Source organism: Tachysurus vachellii, chromosome 22 (genome assembly GCF_030014155.1).
Source record: "Tachysurus vachellii isolate PV-2020 chromosome 22, HZAU_Pvac_v1, whole genome shotgun sequence".
Taxonomy (NCBI): Eukaryota; Metazoa; Chordata; class Actinopteri; order Siluriformes; family Bagridae; genus Tachysurus; species Tachysurus vachellii.
Genome location: NC_083481.1, coordinates 18,944,524 through 18,967,023, shown reverse-complemented (window position 1 = coordinate 18,967,023; position 22,500 = coordinate 18,944,524). Strand labels below are relative to the sequence as shown.

The 22,500-nt window shown below is 44.6% G+C and overlaps 2 protein-coding genes across 3 annotated transcripts in view; one reads left to right on the top strand and one right to left on the bottom strand.

Moving 5' to 3' along the window:
- The window catches only part of rbbp5 (retinoblastoma binding protein 5), an 8,270-nt gene extending 1,997 nt beyond the window's left edge, over positions 1 to 6,273 (top strand). The window contains exons 5-14 of one of the 2 annotated variants that reach the window (XM_060857889.1): positions 50 to 212; positions 787 to 896; positions 1,261 to 1,380; positions 1,470 to 1,623; positions 1,809 to 1,880; positions 2,577 to 2,694; positions 2,847 to 2,916; positions 3,172 to 3,410; positions 4,388 to 4,465; positions 5,852 to 6,273. In XM_060857889.1, the coding sequence (XP_060713872.1) occupies positions 50 to 212; positions 787 to 896; positions 1,261 to 1,380; positions 1,470 to 1,623; positions 1,809 to 1,880; positions 2,577 to 2,694; positions 2,847 to 2,916; positions 3,172 to 3,410; positions 4,388 to 4,465; positions 5,852 to 5,904 (1,177 nt within the window). In that variant the 3' untranslated portion in view covers positions 5,905 to 6,273. Of the gene's footprint in view, positions 1 to 49; positions 213 to 786; positions 897 to 1,260; positions 1,381 to 1,469; positions 1,624 to 1,808; positions 1,881 to 2,576; positions 2,695 to 2,846; positions 2,917 to 3,171; positions 3,411 to 4,387; positions 4,553 to 5,851 lie in introns of both variants that reach the window. The other variant, XM_060857888.1, reaches the window with a different exon arrangement.
- Positions 6,274 to 8,715: 2,442 nt separating this feature from the next.
- On the bottom strand, positions 8,716 to 20,751 carry LOC132837977 (uncharacterized). The gene is made up of 5 exons (XM_060858037.1): positions 20,265 to 20,751; positions 19,418 to 19,596; positions 13,977 to 14,088; positions 13,503 to 13,598; positions 8,716 to 13,085 (listed from the first exon to the last, which is right to left on the bottom strand). Exons 1-5 carry the CDS (start codon positions 20,310 to 20,312, stop codon positions 10,905 to 10,907), a joined length of 2,616 nt encoding a protein of 871 aa, XP_060714020.1. The 5' UTR covers positions 20,313 to 20,751; the 3' UTR covers positions 8,716 to 10,904.
- Positions 20,752 to 22,500: the final 1,749 nt, after the last annotated feature.

The window sequence follows — 22,500 nt, the reverse complement described above, 5'->3', positions numbered from 1 at the left end:
TCAGCCAATCATGCGTTACGTAAATAATGATGGTGTGTGTTTGTATCAGAGACAAGGTGCTGGTGTGTCCAATGAAGTCAGCGCCGGTGCTCCTCACACTGTCAGACTCCAAACACGTGGTTCTACCAGTGGACGACGACTCGGACCTGAACGTGGTCGCATCGTTCGACAGGAGGGGAGAGTTTATTTACACAGGAAACGCCAAGGGCAAGGTCAGGACACGTCAAACAGTGCACACATCCACCCTGTCTGCTCCCTCTGGTCAGGACACGTCAAACACACACCAGCAACATCCCTCACACTGATCGGTGCTGGGCTCCATTTACTGAGCTGGGAGCTTGTTAATGATCTCAGTACTACACATGATCTGGTGTTCTGTGTTCATAACCACACATCATCTCAGCTCTGTGTCAATCTACATCAGTCCTGTGTCCACTCTCTCACACACACACGCTCTCTCACACACGCTCTCTCACACACGCTCTCTCACACACGCTCTCTCACACACGCTCTCTCACACACGCTCTCTCACACACGCTCTCTCACACACGCGCTCTCACACACTCTCTCACACACACACACTCTCACACACGTTCTCTCACACACGTTCTCTCACACACGTTCTCTCACACACGTTCTCTCACACACGTTCTCTCACACACGCTCTCTCACACACGCTCTCTCACACACGCTCTCTCACACACACTCTCTCACACACACTCTCTCACACACCCTCTCTCACACACTCGCACACACTCACACACTTGTCTCTTTTTATTATAACAGATTTTGGTGCTGAACACGAACACTCAGGACCTGGTAGCATCGTTCAGAGTGACCACAGGAACCAGTAACTCCACCGCAATCAAATCCATCGAGTTTGCACGCAAGGGCAGGTGAGTGTGTACAATCTACTGTCTCATTACACACCTGACCTGATTGTCCACATCCTCACAGCCACTAGTACTGACTGCTGTTCTGTACAAACACTTACAAACTTTACTCAATAATATTCAAAATATATTGTAAATATAGTTCTCTCTCTCTCTCTCTCTCTCTCTCTCTCTCTCTCTCTCTCTCTCTTTCACTCACTCTCTCTCTCTCTCTCTCTCTCTCTCTCTCTCTCTCTCTTTCACTCACTCTCTCTCTCTCTCTCTCTCTCTCTCTCTCTCTCTCTCTCTCTCTCTCTCTCTCTCTCTCTCTCTCTCTCTCTTTCACTCACTCTCTCTCTCTCTCTCTCTCTCTCTCTCTCTCCTCTAGCTGTTTCCTCATTAACACAGCAGATCGCATTATCAGGGTGTATGATGGCAGAGAGATTCTCACCTGTGGGAGAGATGGAGAACCAGAACCAATGCAGAAACTACAGGACCTTGTCAACAGGTCAACACACACACACACACACACACACACACACACACACACAGATTGTCTGTGATATAAACTGTGGTATAATGTGTGTGTGTGTTCAGGACTCCATGGAAGCGATGTTGTTTCTCAGGTGATGGGGAGTACATCGTGGCAGGCTCGGCTCGTCAACACGCTCTCTACATCTGGGAGAAAAGCATTGGGAACTTGGTGAAGATCCTCCATGGCACTCGTGGAGAGCTGCTGCTGGACGTAGCGGTAACAGACAGTTAGACTTTCCTGAGTGTTCAATCATTTGTTCTTACAGTGAACTAAACTCTATGGGTCTGAATCTGATTTATGGGAAAAAGTGATTCAAATTTATTTGTCCTCTGATGTGTGTGTGTGTGTGTGTGTTTGTGTGTGTGTGTGTGTGTGTGTGTGTGTGTGTGTCCTGCCTGCAGTGGCATCCTGTGCGGCCGATCATCGCCTCCATCTCCAGTGGTGTGGTTTCCATCTGGGCCCAAAACCAAGTGGTGTGTAGAAATCTGTGTGGAAGTCAGCAGTGTTAGTGTGGCAGTGTTAGTGTGGCAGTGTTAGTGTGGCAGTGTTAGTGTGGCAGTGTTAGTGTGGCAGTGTTAGTGTGGCAGTGTTAGTGTGGCAGTGTTAGTGTGGCAGTGTTAGTGTGGCAGTGTTAATGTGGCAGTGTTAGTGTGTGTGCTGAGAGTGATGTCAGCAGTGTTAGTGTGACAGTGTTAGTGTGACAGTGTTAGTGTGACAGTGTTAGTGTGTGTGCTGAGAGTGATGTCAGCAGTGTTAGTGTGACAGTGTTAGTGTGACAGTGTTAGTGTGACAGTGTTAATGTGACAGTGTTAGTGTGACAGTGTTAATGTGACAGTGTTAATGTGACAGTGTTAGTGTGACAGTGTTAGTGTGACAGTGTTAGTGTGACAGTGTTAGTGTGACAGTGTTAGTGTGACAGTGTTAGTGTGACAGTGTTAGTGTGACAGTGTTAATGTGACAGTGTTAGTGTGTGTGCTGAGAGTGATGTCAGCAGTGTTAGTGTGACAGTGTTAGTGTGACAGTGTTAGTGTGACAGTGTTAGTGTGACAGTGTTAGTGTGTGTGCTGAGAGTGATGTCAGCAGTGTTAGTGTGACAGTGTTAGTGTGACAGTGTTAGTGTGACAGTGTTAGTGTGACAGTGTTAGACTCACTTCTGTCTGCTCCTGTAGGAGAACTGGAGCGCCTTCGCCCCCGACTTCAAAGAGCTGGACGAGAACGTGGAGTACGAGGAGAGAGAGTCTGAGTTCGACATCGAGGATGAGGATAAGAGTGAACCAGAACAGACAGGTTTTACTAACACACACACACACACACACACACACACACACACACACACACACACACTCTACTCCACAGCCTCCACGAATCCCATCACCATGATGTAAATGAAAGTAATTAAAGCCTAAAATGACTACATGTATAACCTGAGTGTGTGTTAGGAGCGAATGCTGCTGAGGATGAGGAGGTGGACGTGACGTCTGTTGATCCAATACCAGCTTTCTGTAGCAGGTCAGAGTTACAATTCAAAATAATAAGAAGACAAATGACTGTTTACTGCAGGCCATAAAATAATGATGTGTCTTTATTTTAACTGCAAACCTACTAATGATAATGAGCTTAAACTCAGAGCTTTCTTCAGAATCCTTCACTGTATCTGTTTGTGTGAATAACAGAGCAGATAATGTGAGACACTGTAACCATGACAACGCTCTTACCACCCTGTGTGTGTGTGTGTGTGTGTGTGTGTGTGTGTGTGTGTGTTAGTGATGAGGAACTGGAGGACTATAAGGCACTCCTGTATTTACCCATCGCTCCTGAGGTTGAGGATCCTGAGGAAAACCCGTTTGGCCCGCCTCCTGATGGTCAGGGCTCCACCTCTGAGGATGGCTCCACCCACAACACCTCCACAGACAAGAAGCAGAGACTGTCGTCTCAGGACGGAGCTCCACCCAAAAAGAAAGCTCGAACTACAACCATTGAACTGCAGGGAGTCCCGAGTGATGGTGAGAGCGTCCCTTGTCTGTGTCCCTTGTCTGTGTCCCCTGTCTGTGTCTCCTCTCTGTGTCCCCCTATCTGTGTCCTCTGTCTGTGTTTCCTGTCTGTATCCCTGTCTCTGTGTCCCCTCTCTGTATCGCCCTCTCTGTGTCCCCTCTCTGTGTCCCCTCTCTGTATCGCCCTCTCTGTCCCCCCTCTCTGTATCGCCCTCTCTGTGTCCCCTCTCTGTGTCCCCTCTCTGTGTCCCCTCTCTGTGTCCCCTGTCTGTATCACTGTCTCTGTGTCCCCTCTCTGTATCGCCCTCTCTGTGTCCCCTCTCTGTATCGCCCTCTCTGTGTCCCCTCTCTGTGTCCCCTCTCTGTGTCCCCTCTCTGTGTCCCCTCTCTGTGTCCCCTCTCTGTGTCCCCTGTCTGTATCACTGTCTCTGTGTCCCCTCTCTGTATCGCCCTCTCTGTGTCCCCTCTCTGTATCGCCCTCTCTGTGTCCCCTCTCTGTGTCCCCTCTCTGTGTCCCCTGTCTGTATCACTGTCTCTGTGTCCCCTCTCTGTATCGCCCTCTCTGTGTCCCCTCTCTGTATCGCCCTCTCTGTGTCCCCTCTCTGTATCGCCCTCTCTGTGTCCCCTCTCTGTGTCCCCTCTCTGTGTCCCCTCTCTGTGTCCCCTCTCTGTGTCCCCTGTCTGTATCACTGTCTCTGTGTCCCCTCTCTGTATCGCCCTCTCTGTGTCCCCTGTCTGTGTCCCCTCTCTGTGTCCCCTGTCTGTATCGCCCTCTCTGTGTCCCCTGTCTGTGTCCCCTGTCTGTGTCCCCTGTACCTTGTCATTGTGTTCCTCAGCTTGTTGTCTCTGATTGTTCAGGTTTTCTGCTGTACACTTTATTACACTTTACTCTGATTTTGTTTTGTTTCTTCCAATCAGATCATTTTATTTTTGTGTCTTAATCATTTGGTTTGCCAAATCCCCCCCCCCCCCTGTTTCCTGTCTCTCAGAGGTGCACCCATTGTTGGGGGTGAAGGGAGACGGGAAGTCGAAGAAGAAGGCTGCCGGCCGTCCGAAGGGATCGAAAGGTAAAGAGAAAGATTCGGCATTTAGACCCAAACTGTTGGACAGAGAGAGAGACAGAGGGGCGGAGTTGGACGGGGCAGGACTAAAGGGTAAGACCACATTCCACATTTGATCCCTGCTACACGCTTGCCTCCAGCCAGTGTCTGCTCAGAAGCAACAACCCTGCCTCCTGGGCTGAGCTGCCCCACCCCTTAAAGCAAAACAAGTCCTGTCTCTAAAGCGGAGTGGGATGTCTCTGTGTGTTGGGGCAGTTCTGCCAGACGTCCTGTCTCTAAAGCGGAGTGGGATGTCTCTGTGTGTTGGGGCAGTTCTGCCAGACGTCCTGTCTCTAAAGCGGAGTGGGATGTCTCTGTGTGTTGGGGCAGTTCTGCCAGACGTCCTGTCTCTAAAGCGGAGTGGGATGTCTCTGTGTGTTGGGCTGCTTTTAATAAAGTTTCAGTAACTTTCTGTGCAAATGTACTTCCTGTGTGTCTGGTCGCAGCTACTATCGGCTTGCTCCCTGTTCTTCCTGCTCCGCTCCGCTCCTGTCCTGTTCCCCCTGAGAACTGTGTGTGTGTGTGTGTGTGTGTGTGTGTGTGTGTGTGTGTGTGTGTATATACCCTTCCATGTGTGTGTGTGTGTGTACCCCTGTGTACCCGTGTGTATGTGTGTGTATGTGTATGTGTGTGTACCCTTCCGTGTGTGTGTGTGAATGAGTGAGGGAGTGTGTAAGAGTGTGTGTGTGTGTGAGTGAGAGTGTGTATGAGTGAGAGTATGTGTGTGTGTGAGAATGTGTGTGAGAGAGTGTGTGTGGGAATGAGTGAGGGAGTGTGTAAGAGTTTGTGTAAGAGTGTGTGTGTGTTTGTGAGTATGTGTGTATGAGTGAGAGTGTGTGTGTGTGTGTGAGAGAGAGAGAGTGTGTGAGAGTGTGTGTGTGAATGAGTGAGGGAGTGTGTAAGAGTTTGTGTGAGTGTGTGTGTGTATGAGTGAGAGTATGTGTGTGTGTGTGTGTGTGAGAGAGTGAGAGAGTGTGTGTGTGTGAGAGAGTGTGTGAGAGAGTGTGTGTGAATGAGTGAGGGAGTGTGTAAGAGTTTGTGTAAGAGTGTGTGTGTGTGTGTGTGTGTGTATGAGTGTGTGTGTACCCGTCTATATGTATGTGTGTGTTTATGTTGAGATCTTCACATCATTCTGAGATATATTAGATATTAGATGATTGATTGAGAAGCTCCTTCTTCCCTCCCCACAGAGACAGTGTTATATGTGTTCAGTATAATGTTAATTATTACACTGAATCCTGATAAGAACACACACACACACACACACACACACACACACACACACACAGCTGATTTGGGACACAGCCTTGATTTGTGTTACACTTACTGTTTCTGGGTGTGTTGTGTTTACAGGAAGTGTCGTCACATCAGTGTACAAACCGCATGATGTTCATGGGCTGGACTGAGTGTTGAAGGACTGATGGTGTGAGACTGCGGCGCCCCCTGTCTGTGTGGAGACTCAACACTGTAAAAGACTATAGATGTGCTGAGTGTGGGGAAACTCAGGATGTTACACTTCTAACTGTTCCAGGATCAGTGTGGGGACACGACAGATGGGACACGATTCATTCCCCAGAACATGGAGCTTCCTGCCGATGGACAGGGATTGAGGGAGAGACTGGATATTGTTCTCTAGAAAGTTTTCCTCTCAGCATTAGCTGTCTAGTCATGTTCATTATTTCCCCATTTTTTTTTATACAAGCTACAGCCACTTCCTGTGTGTATGTGTGTATGTGTGTATGTGTGTGTGTGTGTGTGTGTGTGTGTGTGTGTGAGTGTGTGACAGAGCGAGAGAGCTGTCTGCATGAGGTTCTTCCTTTTTTTTTTTTAGTCCAGGAAGAAAAAAAGCTTTGGAATAAAATGAATTCTGAACCTGGAATACATCAGTAACTTTCTCTTATTTTAGCCGTCAGTGTCCATGTGGCCCCACTGCATGTGTCTGTGTCCACATGTCTGTCTGAGTGTCTTTGTGTGTCCGGGTCCGTGTGTGTGTGTGTTATAAGGTGGATCCTGAGATCTCGGTGCTGGTTCCATTTACCTGTTTATGGTTTTCACATTATGAACTCAAGCTAAAGGGAATCCTGGGTTCTGAGGTTTCACACTGCTCAAACATTTTTAATGATATTTTTATTAACCCTGGTGGAGACTTGAGGATGTTTTTGTCCATTAGAGTTTCCACATTTTTGGCCATATCTTTCTGTTTAGCTAGAGGACTTTCTGGGACAAACCTTTATATAACATGTTTTTTTGACCAGGTCTGTAATGTTCTATTTAATGTAATGTTCTATATCTAGTTTAAACCTGCAAAAAAAATGTTTTGCATGAAACTGTTAATCAAACTCAATTCTAATCAGAACTACTACATTTTTTAAGTTTTTACTTCTTAATTACTAATTTAATTAGTGACATCACAAATTTGCCTAAAATTACACCCAAAATGACGTATTTTTAATATAAATATAAAGCGAACTGGATTTTATTTTTTTACATATTATAAGTCTTGGATGTGTTAAAGACATTAACTACTAACAACATTGGCTTTTATTCATTGTTAGTTTTTGAGCAGCATCAGATTTTTTTTTCTCCCTCATTTAATTTTTGTGGCCCATTTGTCTGCCGTTATGAACACATTTTTTTATTGCATGGCCATGAATTCTTGCTTGTTAATGGTTCAGTCAGCTGGGAAGATGTAAAGCTTGTCATTTTTATCATCAGCATAACAATGGAAACTAATCCCATGTCTTCTAATAATGTTCCCTAATGTAAAGCATGTATATCGAGAAAAGCAGAGGTCCTAGAACTGATCCTTGAGGGACCCCATAATTAACTGTCAATAAACTGGAGGATTCACCATTTAATTCTACAAAATGGTATCGATCAGACAGGTAGGATCTAAACCAACTTAAAGCTTGTCCATGAATACCTGTGTAATTTTGTAAGTGATCTCAGGTGCTCAGAGCCCTAGCAGCTTTTAGAACCTGTCTATAGCTGGACATACTTTCCTTATACACAATTATAAAAACCTCTAATTTAGTTTTTCTCCACTTTGGCTCGAGGTTACAGGTTGTTTCTCTCTTGAGGGTGTGAGTATGACTATTATACCACGGTGCAGGTGTTTTATCTCTAACCTTCTGTAATCTGATGGGACAACAGTGTCTAATGTACTAGTGAATATAGTGTCTATGCTGTTAGTCATTACATCTAGATGGTTTGTGTTTAAGGGTACAGTAAGAAGTCCAGACAGATCAGGCAGGTTATTTGTGAATCTGTCTTTAGTGGTCAGAATAATAGTTCTACTGAGTCGATAACGTGCTGAGACACAGTTAGTCTGTTCTACAGGTAGTGTGTACAGTATGAGGTAATGGTCTGTGATGTCATAGAGGAATATGACAATGTAATAATAATAATAATAATAATAATAATAAGGCATTCAAAGGCCTATAACCAGCCATATAAACCTTTTTTTCTTACACTTTATTCCCCAAGTCCATTGTCCTGTCTAATAGTCCTGTCTACAGGATCAGACTTGTGTAGGTGTAGCACTGCACCAATCATGAAGGTGTTACAGAGTAAAGTTTCATCCTCCTGATGAACTTGTATTCATGCTGGAGGAAGCAGCTGGAATCACACGTCCTCCTGCTGATGGACTTTAGGACTGAGGCCAGGAGAGTATTTTGTCTCATGTTGTCCCACCTTTGTGCTTTTTACTTTACCTGAAAACTCAATTAACAGGCAGGAGGTTTGCTTTCCTGTGGGTTTCTTCTGCAAGATTCCAATTTGGGAGGTTTTACAACAACATCGTGGTCCATGCTTTAACTGTAGATTGGCATTTATATCTCTCCTCTAGAACCTTTAGCTCGACTGTCCAAGTCATCTTTTTGGTCCAAAAGTGCTACATTTTGTTTTGTATTCTTTGTAAACCTGCTAAAGTCTCCGTAAATGTGTTCTCAGCTGCTGCGGACTGTAAGGTTTTAATCAGAGCTGCAATATCTTCCTTTATTGAAGCTCATTGTTTTGTTAGTTTTTAAAGAAATATCAATAAATAAATAAATCTACTTCCAGGGTGATGGTGAGCTGTGGACGGACACACACACACACACACACACACACTTTGAGAGAAACTAAATGATACAGATTTTAGTAGATAATTAAAATCTCATCTTTATTACAATCACATGAACATCAGATTTATAAAGAGAACCCAAACACATGGTTCCTGCAGGGTGTGTGTGGGCGTGGCCAATCAAATGCCACGATTTAGGCAAAAATATGAATCCGTCCTCAAGACCGTAGTGTGTGTGTGTGTGTGCAACAGTGGAGAGTAAAAGTGACTTCATCAAACTCATGTAACTGGGAGAACTGGTGTGGGCGTGGTCTTGGGCGTGGTCTTGACCGTGAGGACGGCGTTGTAAACACTTCAGGGCGTGTCTCAGTGCAAATGAGGAAACCAAACATCCTGATGTTCATCAAGTAAAATCGAATAAAAAATTCAGAAGTAAATTCACTGGTACAATGAAACTCGAATCAAATCTGCAAGCAGCCACAAATAAATAGAAACTTTTTAAACACTCAAACTGAAAAGCTGAAGGACAAAATGTTCAGACTCCCATCAGTGAAATAAGAAAATCTCCTCATATTACTGCAAAATGTTTTCACATGAGAACATCAAAAACATCAAAGTGTCAGGGTTGAGTCACTGAGGAGGTCCAGCACACCTTCATATACACACAGAATTTACAAATCATCATAAAAATCTCTCTCTTTATGACATCAAAGTGTGAGCACAAGAAAAAATAATTATCTACACAACTAATGACTTCATAAAGATCTGACTAATGACTACTTCCTGTCTTGTCTGGTCTCCTACATCACTTCCTGTTTATCATTTATCTGATCTTCTCTTCCCCACTTGCTTCTTCACTTCCTGTCCAGTTTTTGTGTGTGTGTGAGTGTGTGTGTGTGTGTGTGTGAGAGAGAGAGAGAGAGAGATAGTGTTTGGCTTTGGATGCTTTTTTCCCAGAGTAACTGGTTTAATGATCGTCTCAGGTGATGGGCGGGGTCAGATTGTAAAGAGCCACGCCCACATTGCTGGAAGACAATCAGTGAAATCTGACATCGTTATTTTTTTTGTGCAAATGTGTTGACCTTTGAGAAAGTTTACCTCTGATTCATTCTAAAAAAATCATTAGCTCTCATTAGCACCATTGAGACCATAAATTGTCTGGGGGGTTTTTTTCAGTGCGTCTCAGAGCCGCCGTATACACGGTGCCATATTGCTCTAGGTGGTCCAATCAGATTGCAGCATTTACGCCTTTTTTTTATAAACACACACATACACACACACATTATATATACACACACATATCTCTGACAGAAGTAAATACACCCCTCACATTTTATTATTTCTTTTCATGTGACAAAAATGAAGAAATGACTGTGCTCCAGTGTAAAGTAGTGTTCAGTTTGTGTTCCCCTCAAAATAACTCAACACACACCCATTAATGTCTAAACCGCTGGCACTGTTATACAGACTGAACACTCACTACTTTACACTGGACCACGGTGTCATTTCTTCAGTGTTGTTACATGAAAAGATAGAATAAAATATTTACATAAATGTGAGGGGTGCACTTACTTCTGTCAGGTACCGTATGTGTGTTTGTGTGTGTGTGTGAGGAGAATTGAAGTGTACTGTGTCTCATTAAAAGAGCTCTACACTACAGAGCTGTAAAACACTGATATACAGTTACCATGGAGACAGGAGGTAGCCTCATGTGGTCAAGGCAGTAAAACACACGTACACGCAAAGGCTTGTGGGAGATTTACTCAGACAAATGTCTTCAAATTGTAGAGAGGATTATGATGTGAGGGGACCAGTGGAAATGAGTTAAATCACCTGTCAGGTGTGTGTGATGTGTGGAAGCTAAACTCCTGCAGTTAGCATCATCCTCATCATCCTCATCATCCTCATCATCCTCATACTCCACTATAAGTATGAGGGAGTTGATTTGTTTATTCGCTAATAAAGTCTGTAAAAGTCTGCAGTCTATAAAACGCTGGTTAACATTTCAGTCTGAATTTAAGATGCTGGTATGTCACTGTTTCCCTTCGTGCTTTAATAAACTTGTTGCTGCAGGATGTTAGTCAGATGTAAGCTAATAATCTAACATTTTGTGCTGAATGCGGCCTTGGGATAAACAAAACAAACGTTAATGTGCTAATTGCCACGTTTTGAATGTCATCAAAAAAAAGAAGAAGAAAAAGCCAAAATGAAATAAAAACTAACTCTCAGCTCTCATTGGCTGTGACACATAACCAATCAGAATCCTTCCTGCCTGGGTAGAGGGCGTATAGCTGAGTAAATTTCCCATAATGCCACACTGTGTGTGTGTGTGTGTGTGTGTGGTTATACAGTGGTGACGGTGAGGAGGGAGTTTGGGATCTGGATGTGTTCATCATGAGTTCCGAGTCGTGTTCCGTGAGTCAGCAGCTCCTCTACCGTCGTCCAGTCGTCCAGCAGCTTCCTGTTCCTGAGACGACTCAATTTCCTCTGACTCAACTCCATCAGCACACTGTATCCGCTGCTGTCTCCACCCATGCTGGTGTTGCTGTTAGCTCCGCCCCCTCTGAGAGCTTCCCGCTTCTGTCGTTGTTTTTGCAGCACCTGTTCCCGCCGTTCTGAGCGGCTCCAATAGCGACCCGCCCTCCGGATCTCCACGTTGGTCTCATCATCTGTGCTAATGCCACCGCTGCGCTCATCTGCTAGCCTTAGTGCACGCTCACGCAGCAGCTGGTTACGCATCGCCCGCGGGTTCACCACTCCTGCGGGAGATTTGCATGCTGAAGATGTCGTTGTGGTCATGTGACCCTCGAGGGTGCTGTATGGACCATGCCGATTGGTTGTTTTGGGCCAAGTGTCATTTCCTTCCTGAGAGGGAGTGTGACTGAGCGTATGGAACCGCCCTCTTTCTCGATCTCCTGAAGTCTCTTTCTCACGTTCCTGTCTTCCACCTGTAAGTGGCTCAGTGAAGCTCCTCCCCCTGTTATCATGGCAGTAGGACTCTGGAAGCGGAGCAAAATGGTGGTCATCATTGGAGCTGGAGAGACTGGGCTGGCTTATAGCATGCTTGGGGCGTGTCCGTGACGTGTAATGTGTGTGTTGTGCTGGGAGTGTAGCGTGCGTATGGGGTGTGTGCTGTGCCGGGAACATAGCGTGGGTGTGGCTATCGGATGTTAACCTATCATGGATGCGGTGTGAGTCTTGGACTGGAAGTGTAATGTGGGCGTGGCATGCAGCATGTGCTGCAGGTATATCATGGGAGTGTTGCATGTATGGGGTGGGGACATGGAAGTGGTCGTGATGTGTGTCGCACGGTGCGTGTGTCTCGTTGGTGCGGTGTGTGTGTTGTGAGGGAAGCGTAGCATGGGTGTTGCCGTGGTGTGGAGCATGTAAGGTGAGTGTGGTGCGAGTGTGTTGTGTGTTCTGGGCAGGAAGAGTCACATGATAGGGGTGTGGAGGAATATTAGCCTGTTGTTTAGAATGTGTTAAATTGTTAGCATGGTGTGCAGATTGATTAGCAATGTGTGTAAGATAGTTAGCGTGGTGCATAGTTTGTGCAGAATGATTAGCATGCAATGTGGTGTAGTTAGCAAGATGGGAATTGTGTGTAGGGTGGTTACTTTGGTGTGTAAAGTAGCTAGCATGGAGAGTAGGGTGGTTAGCATGATGTGTACTATGATTAGCATGGTGAACAGGGTGATTAGCATGATGTGTACGATGATTAGCATTAGGCACAGGCTGATTAACAGGGTGCATGTGGTAGTTAGCATTGTACAGCACATCTGCTTCAGTTTCCTCAGTTAACTGTTGCTGTAGCACGTGTCCGAAGCGGTTTAATGTCACGCTGCGGTAGTTAGGTGATGCCGGGTGACTCGCCCTCCTACGCTGCTCCACATGAACCGGGCGGTGATGCAGTGTCCTGCTCCTCCTTAGCATGCCTGCAGCAGTACTACTGTACCCTCTCTGCAGGCCACAGGGTGAACTGCAGGTGGAGAAAATAGGGGCGCTGCTTGAGCTGTGGCAGTTCAGACAAGGACGCTCGCTTTTGTGCAGCTGCACGGACGCAACCCTGACCATCTGCCGTGGGTGAAGGTCCGTCTCCACGCACTCGCTGTCCTGCTGTGTGGCCAGTGCCTCGGGGATGGCCTCCAGCTCACGATGTGCTTTCTGTGTGTCCATGCACAGGTTCTGCAGCTCCCCCTGGTGGTGGAGGCGTGAGTTATACACCCGCATGCGTTTCTCCAGCAGACGCTGAAAGCGCAGGAATTCAGCTGTGCTCACGCTGTAGAAGCCCGAGTCGCTCAGCTCCGATGAAATGAACGACTCAGACGAAGGTGATCCTCCTCGTACTCGCGCTCCCCGACCTCCCTGGTGTGTGTGGCACTCCTCTAACCCCTCCTCGGTCTCCACTCCTGAGAGCTCCCCCTGGTGGAAGCTGCCATCCGTCCAGCCGAGGCCGCTGTCCAGCTCATGATGGAGGGGGAGATACCCGAGTTTCTTCTCCAACACGCAGTCCTCATCCTCCGTCTACAAGCATTAATAATAACAATAAATAATCATTAGAACAATAATAACCTTGTTTAAGGTTTGACCTTCTGTCATTTTTTCTTTGATAATTGTTGGATATTGAGATTGAATATTTTGAATAATGTTTCACTATGATGATCCGTGGAGGCAGTGATTCCCTCTGAACGCTGCTGGTGTGTAAAACACATCTTAACTCTTCCACTTGGCTCTTTTTATCACAACGTCTTGATGATTAATGGCATGTGGTTGCTTAGCAACACTCAACATATCTGCCTAACATTTGGTGTTCGAGGCAGTGAGTGATTTTACAATCCAACAGTCTCATTGTTCTGTACAATTTAATCAGTGTTTAATAACTTTATTAATCTCCTTTAATCAGGAACGAATACTTAACACACACACACTGTGCTAACTGACCTGGCTCTGGAAGCTGCTCGGTTCCTCCATGTTGGAGTTGCAGCATGAGAGGAGACAGTTCTGTTTCTCAGCAGCTTTAGGAGAGAACTCAGGATCCTGACAGAGAAAAAAAGGTGATGGATTAAAAGCTAAAGAGAGAGAGATGTGAGGATGGGAGAAAGAAGTATGGGATGTGGCAGCCTAGTTGTTAAGGTGCTGGACCACCAAGCGGAAGGTTCGATTCCCAGGTCCACCAGGCTGCCACTGCTGGGCCCCTGAGCGAGGCCCTTAACCCTCAATTGCTCAGTTGTATAAAATCAGATAAAATGTAAGTTGCTCTGGATAACGGCGTCTGCTAAATACTGGGGAGTGACATCTGAGATGGACTGTTAAAGGAAAGAGGTGAGTGATATAATTTAGGTGGAGTGTGTGGGTTCTGTTCACACACACACACACACACACACACACACACACACACACACACACTGCACCTACATGACGTGGAACTGCTTGCATGTCCTCTAGGTCTTGCGGAGTGTTTGGGAGATACTCATATCTTCCTCCATCTCCATGGTTACCAGGCAGGGTCATGTGACTGTAGCAGGGCCTGAAGGAAGCATATACATCAGCCAATCAGAAGGCAGCATTAACAAATCCACACACACCTCCACACAGCTGTGTGCTATATACAATTACATACAAAACCTCTCTAAAGAATCAACACACACATGATTACATGAATATTAACACATTTCACTCGCAGAGAGAGAGACAGAATGATAGAGAGAGACAGAATGATAGAGAGAGAGACAGAATGGTAGAGAGAGAGACAGAATGATAGAGAGAGACAGAATGATAGAGAGAGACAGAATGATAGAGAGAGAGACAGAATGATAGAGAGAGACAGAATGGTAGAGAGAGAGACAGAATGATAGAGAGAGAGACAGAATGGTAGAGAGAGAGACAGAATGGTAGAGAGAGAGACAGAATGATAGAGAGAGACAGAATGATAGAGAGAGACAGAATGATAGAGAGAGAGACAGAATGATAGAGAGAGACAGAATGGTAGAGAGAGAGACAGAATGATAGAGAGAGAGACAGAATGGTAGAGAGAGAGACAGAATGATAGAGAGAGACAGAATGATAGAGAGAGAGACAGAATGATAGAGAGAGACAGAATGGTAGAGAGAGAGACAGAATGATAGAGAGAGAGACAGAATGGTAGAGAGAGACAGAATGATAGACACAATGATAGAGAGTGACAGAATGATAGAGAGACACAGAATGATAGAGAGAGAGACAGAATGATAGAGAGAGACAGAATGATAGAGAGAGACAGAATGATAGAGAGAGAGACAGAATGATAGAGAGAGACAGAATGATAGAGAGAGAGACAGAATGGTAGAGAGAGAGACAGAATGGTAGAGAGAGAGACAGAATGATAGAGAGAGACAGAATGATAGAGAGAGACAGAATGATAGAGAGAGAGACAGAATGATAGAGAGAGACAGAATGGTAGAGAGAGAGACAGAATGATAGAGAGAGAGACAGAATGGTAGAGAGAGACAGAATGATAGACACAATGATAGAGAGTGACAGAATGATAGAGAGACACAGAATGATAGAGAGAGAGACAGAATGATAGAGAGAGAGACAGAATGATAGACACAGAATGATAGAGAGCGACAGAATGATAGAGAGACACAGAATGATAGAGAGAGACAGAATGATAGAGAGACACAGAATGATAGAGAGAGAGACAGAATGATAGAGAGAGAGACAGAATGATAGAGAGAGAGACAGAATGGTAGAGAGAGACAGAATGATAGACACAATGATAGAGAGTGACAGAATGATAGAGAGACACAGAATGATAGAGAGAGAGACAGAATGATAGAGAGAGAGACAGAATGATAGAGAGAGAGACAGAATGATAGACACAGAATGATAGAGAGCGACAGAATGATAGAGAGACACAGAATGATAGAGAGAGACAGAATGATAGAGAGCGACAGAATGATAGAGAGACACAGAATGATAGAGAGCGACAGAATGATAGAGAGACACAGAATGGTAGAGAGAGAGACAGAATGATAGAGAGAGAGACAGAATGGTAGAGAGAGAGACAGAATGATAGAGAGAGACAGAATGATAGAGAGAGAGACAGAATGATAGAGAGAGACAGAATGGTAGAGAGAGAGACAGAATGATAGAGAGAGAGACAGAATGGTAGAGAGAGACAGAATGATAGACACAATGATAGAGAGTGACAGAATGATAGAGAGACACAGAATGATAGAGAGAGAGACAGAATGATAGAGAGAGACAGAATGATAGAGAGAGACAGAATGATAGAGAGAGAGACAGAATGATAGAGAGAGACAGAATGATAGAGAGAGAGACAGAATGGTAGAGAGAGAGACAGAATGGTAGAGAGAGAGACAGAATGATAGAGAGAGACAGAATGATAGAGAGAGACAGAATGATAGAGAGAGAGACAGAATGATAGAGAGAGACAGAATGGTAGAGAGAGAGACAGAATGATAGAGAGAGAGACAGAATGGTAGAGAGAGACAGAATGATAGACACAATGATAGAGAGTGACAGAATGATAGAGAGACACAGAATGATAGAGAGAGAGACAGAATGATAGAGAGAGAGACAGAATGATAGACACAGAATGATAGAGAGCGACAGAATGATAGAGAGACACAGAATGATAGAGAGAGACAGAATGATAGAGAGACACAGAATGATAGAGAGAGAGACAGAATGATAGAGAGAGAGACAGAATGATAGAGAGAGAGACAGAATGGTAGAGAGAGACAGAATGATAGACACAATGATAGAGAGTGACAGAATGATAGAGAGACACAGAATGATAGAGAGAGAGACAGAATGATAGAGAGAGAGACAGAATGATAGACACAGAATGATAGAGAGCGACAGAATGATAGAGAGACACAGAATGATAGAGAGAGACAGAATGATAGAGAGACACAGAATGATAGAGAGAGAGACAGAATGATAGAGAGAGAGACAGAATGGTAGAGAGAGACAGAATGATAGACACAATGATAGAGAGTGACAGAATGATAGAGAGACACAGAATGATAGAGAGAGAGACAGAATGATAGAGAGAGAGACAGAATGATAGAGAGAGAGACAGAATGATAGACACAGAATGATAGAGAGCGACAGAATGATAGAGAGACACAGAATGATAGAGAGAGACAGAATGATAGAGAGCGACAGAATGATAGAGAGACACAGAATGATAGAGAGCGACAGAATGATAGAGAGACACAGAATGGTAGAGAGAGAGACAGAATGATAGAGAGAGAGACAGAATGGTAGAGAGAGAGACAGAATGATAGAGAGAGACAGAATGATAGAGAGAGAGACAGAATGATAGAGAGAGACAGAATGGTAGAGAGAGAGACAGAATGATAGAGAGAGAGACAGAATGGTAGAGAGAGACAGAATGATAGACACAATGATAGAGAGTGACAGAATGATAGAGAGACACAGAATGATAGAGAGAGAGACAGAATGATAGAGAGAGACAGAATGATAGAGAGAGACAGAATGATAGAGAGAGAGACAGAATGATAGAGAGAGACAGAATGATAGAGAGAGAGACAGAATGGTAGAGAGAGAGACAGAATGGTAGAGAGAGAGACAGAATGATAGAGAGAGACAGAATGATAGAGAGAGACAGAATGATAGAGAGAGAGACAGAATGATAGAGAGAGACAGAATGGTAGAGAGAGAGACAGAATGATAGAGAGAGAGACAGAATGGTAGAGAGAGACAGAATGATAGACACAATGATAGAGAGTGACAGAATGATAGAGAGACACAGAATGATAGAGAGAGAGACAGAATGATAGAGAGAGAGACAGAATGATAGACACAGAATGATAGAGAGCGACAGAATGATAGAGAGACACAGAATGATAGAGAGAGACAGAATGATAGAGAGACACAGAATGATAGAGAGAGAGACAGAATGATAGAGAGAGAGACAGAATGATAGAGAGAGAGACAGAATGGTAGAGAGAGACAGAATGATAGACACAATGATAGAGAGTGACAGAATGATAGAGAGACACAGAATGATAGAGAGAGAGACAGAATGATAGAGAGAGAGACAGAATGATAGAGAGAGAGACAGAATGATAGACACAGAATGATAGAGAGCGACAGAATGATAGAGAGACACAGAATGATAGAGAGAGACAGAATGATAGAGAGCGACAGAATGATAGAGAGACACAGAATGATAGAGAGCGACAGAATGATAGAGAGACACAGAATGATAGAGAGAGACAGAATGATAGAGAGACACAGAATGATAGAGAGAGACAGAATGATAGAGAGAGAGACAGAATGATAGAGAGAGAGACAGAATGATAGAGAGAGAGACAGAATGGTAGAGAGAGACAGAATGATAGACACAATGATAGAGAGTGACAGAATGATAAAGAGACACAGAATGATAGAGAGAGAGACAGAATGATAGAGAGAGAGACAGAATGATAGAGAGAGAGACAGAATTATAGACACAGAATGATAGAGAGCGACAGAATGATAGAGAGACACAGAATGATAGAGAGAGAGACAGAAAGAGGCTACAGCAGTGATTTCACCTCAGTCACACAGCAGTAAGGGTCACCAGTGTAATACACACTCACTGTTGTGTGTCATATGGACGGATGTGATACAGTGTGTTTGTGTGTGTGTGTGTGTGTATGTGTATGTGTGTGTGTGTGTGTGTGTGTGTGTGTGTGTATGAGCTGTCTCTCTCAGCTGCAGTAACATTGCATGTTTTGAGTCTGACCTCGTTTCTGCAGAAGAAAACTGACTCTGTAAATACAACATTGTGTGTGTGTGTTAGCCTGCAGCAGGAACAGTTTATCCTCTCGCACCAGAACACACACACACACACACACACACACACATACATTGCTAATTTTTCTCCCAGTTTTACTAGTTCCAATCCACATGCTAGCTCCAGCTCTGCTGTAGCACACACCAGTGTCCAGCCATGAGGGTGAAGGCTAATCCACCCCAGGACACGCTGCGTCGGTTCAGTTTGCTGCTCGTGCTACAGGAATTTATTATTAAATACAAGAGTCTGAATCTCCCTCAGAGCTTATTGACAATGTAAAGAGTGCGACAGTAGAATGTGACAGAAAGAAGGGATTAGTCAGGGACACAACCAAGAGGACAAGGAGAACTCTGAAGGAGCTGGTGAGATCCACAGCCTGGACAGAGGTGGAACCCCAACAGAACACCCCAGTGAAGCATGGTGGAGGGAAACGTGTTCCAGTCATGAGCTTCACCTCCCAACACGACAATGACCAGTTCAACACACAGAACCAGTCAAACCTCAGACTTCAATCTGACTAAGAATATGAGACGAGAGAATCTCTCTTCACCACCACAGGCACAGACACCAGAAAGAAGGAGGAAACATCAGGATCCAGATGTCTGACACTCGTAAACACACTTCACAGGTGATTTATTTCAGTCTCTAATTCATTTCTGCACCTTGAATGAAAGAATCTGTAAAAAAAACATTTGATTATAAAAGTAGGAGGTGTTCTGTGAGTGACAGGCCCTGATTGTGTGAAGTGTATCTGTAAACCATCTCCTCCTCCACACGCCTGCCGTCTCTTCACACCTCTCTTTAAATCCCACAGAATCTGTCAGCAGCCTGTTTATTAAAATTAGACCATCGTTTATTAAAAGCCCTGAGTTTCTCCGACCTCCTGAGAACCAGACAGGAACACGGCACGTCACGCTAACATCCAGTCATGATAGCAATGATCTTCTGTGGTATCATTAGCTAATCACACACACACATACACACATACACACACACATACACACACACACACACACACACACACACACACACACACACACACCTGTCGGAGGAGACATTGTCCCATGGTTGCTTTGCCTGTGTGCTGCTGTCTGATGATCTATGATACTGTAAGCTCCGCCCCCTTCCCCCTTCAATCTGCACTGTGATTGGTTGCTCGCAGCTGGCCAGGATCCGTAGAGCCTCATGGTTCCGTATGTACCTCAGATCTTGTGCACTTACCTAAAACACACACACACACGCACACACACACACACACACACACACACTGTACATGAGATGAAAGGAGCAGACTGCAGAAATATTGACACATGCAGTTACATATTTAGATATTTTTAGATTAAACGGTGTATTGTAATACCAGCATTTTTAAATGCTATAAATTTGTTGGGTTTTTTCAGAATTATTGGCACCCCAGATATGAGATGTGAGGTATCATCTGATGGAGAGAATAAAAGCATTGAGCCTCTTCCTGTCTGAGGCTGTGGCCGAATTTCTGTAATGTGTTAATCTCATATATGTTTAGTTAATTAGTCATTAAATTAATAGGCTCACAGTAATGACCTTCTCTTTCAGCACGGCTCAGCATCCACATCCAGCCTGCCAAGTGTACTTCTGTACTCTACATAATCATACGTGTGTGTGTGTGTGTGTGTGTGTGTTTAAGTAATTCTAAGAAAGATGAAAAGCATAAATAAACACTTACGACACTGTACACAGGTGTGTGTATGTATATGACTGCAGAGATCACGCCAACACACACAGATACATGTAGGCAAGTATTCTTGTTAGCAATACCTACTGCATCGTGACCACAGGATCAGTCCACATCTTTAAACACACACACACACACACACACACACACACACACACACAGATTGAACACTCACCCCCATTGTTCCGTCGCTCATCCACGGCCCTGACAGCCTACAGCCCATCGCCAAGGCAACGGATGGGCACAGTCTCTAAGTACCAGCAGAGAGATGCAGAGAAATATTCTCCACTGTAACACACACACACACTCACACACACACACTCATACTCACACAGGAGAAACAGAGGAGAATGCTCGATGAGATGCAGATGCTGAAGGAGGAGAGAGAGAGAGAGAAAGAGAGAGAGAGAGAGAGAGAGAGAGGTGGATGAGATGTAAGCCTCCTTCTTCTCCTTCCCTCCCTCTGAATCTGTCTCTCCCTGCTGCCAGTCATTGGACATGGCACCGCCCCCTTTCTGTCTTCCCGCCCATTGGCTGACGATGTCATTAAGCTCCGCCCTTAAAAAGCTGCTCTCATCAGTGTAGTAACTGTTGCTGGAGCATCAAATCGTTTGCATGTGTGCTCTGATTGGTCGACGATCATGTCTATGGGTCTTTTCTGAGCTGTGATTGGTCAGAGAGGCTCAGGCAGTGTTCATTATACAAAGGATATCTGTATATACCTCTCTCTCCCTCTGTCTCTCTCTCTCTCTCTCTCTCTCTCTCTCTCTCTCTCTCTCTCTCTCACTCTCTTTTCACCATACATACAATTTCTCTAATTTTATTTCCTGTCTTACTTCTGCAATTTCCAGGCTCTCTTTCCCTTATCCTCTCCTGTCAATCTCTCATCATGTTAGAGACACAGTCATGAGCAATTCATCACACACACACACACACACACACACACACACACACATCACAGCATCTTTACATAAAAAAAACGTGTTCAGAAATGAATAATGCCCTGTAATCAAGCCTGAGTGAATGTTTATTAATGGTGTGTGTGTGTGTGTGTGTGTGTGTGTGTGTGTGTGTGTGTGTGTTTTGACAGCAGTGCTGTTATTACTTACTATTACTCTACTACTTCTTTTCTTATTCTAAGTCAAGGTGGGTTCAGTGGCTTCTCCATAATCTTTGGATTATCTGGTTCCTTCATGCGAGCTCAGTGTCTCCTGAGGTTCAATATGAATCAAATTCACACTGAGCACAAAACACACACTAACTTTAACTAACGGTAATGATGGACAGATAATGGTTGTCATGGTAACATTGAAAAGATTGTCAAATTGAGGCATAAATATTAATGAGTGTAAGTTGTTGTGTGTAGTGATGTTCCTGTTGTAGTGTGTGTGAGTGTGTGTGTGTGAGTGTAAGTGTGTGTGAGTGTAAGTGTGTGTGTGTGTGTGTGTGTGTGTGTGTGGCTTGTACACACACAGCCTCAGGACTGAGAGCACGACTTTGAGGGTTTGCAGGGACATGGCAGAGTGAAACACATCAGCGTGGGAGGCAGACACACACAATCACATGCACACTCTCTCACACACACATGCACACACTCACACACACATACACACATTCACAGACACAGACACTCACACACACATACACACATTCACACACACAGACACACACACACACACAGACAGACACACACACTAACATACACAGACATATACACACACACACAGATTGCTGCAGGGGTATCTGTCAGCCAAGATCAGTGCAAAATCAGTGTGTGTGTGTGTGTGTGTGTGTGTGTGTGTGTGTGTGTGTGTGTGTGTGTGTGTGTGTGTGAAGAGTTTCTTAGACTCATCAGCACACACACACAGGTCATATTAAATCATTAAATTCCACTCTGTTCTGTAATATGAATATTAAAAAGGTAACTGAAAAATGAATCTGCATAGATATGATTTCTAAAAGCTTGTGGAGCTGTGCGGTGGGCCGCACATGTGTTACCATAGCAACGGACCCTGACTCGAACCTCGTCATTACATCCTGCTTGACAGCGGCAGCTCTAAATATAGCATCAACACTTCTAGGCTCAATACCATACCGGCTAACACAGCATACAGCATCCTACAGTGTGTGTGTGTGTGTGTGTCTGAGAGTGTGTGTGTGTCTGAGTGTGTGTCTGTGTGTGGTGTGTGTGTCTGAGAGTGTGTGTGTGTCTGAGTGTGTGTCTGTGTGTGGTGTGTGTGTCTGAGAGTGTGTGTGTGTGAGTGTGTGTGTCTGAGAGTGTGTGTGTGTCAGAGTGTGTGAGTGTGTGTGAGTGTGTGTGTGACTGTGTGTGTGTGTGTGTGTGTGAGTGAGTGGGTGTGTGTGTGTGAGTGTGTGTGTGTGTGTGTGAGTGTGTGTGTCTGAGTGTGTGA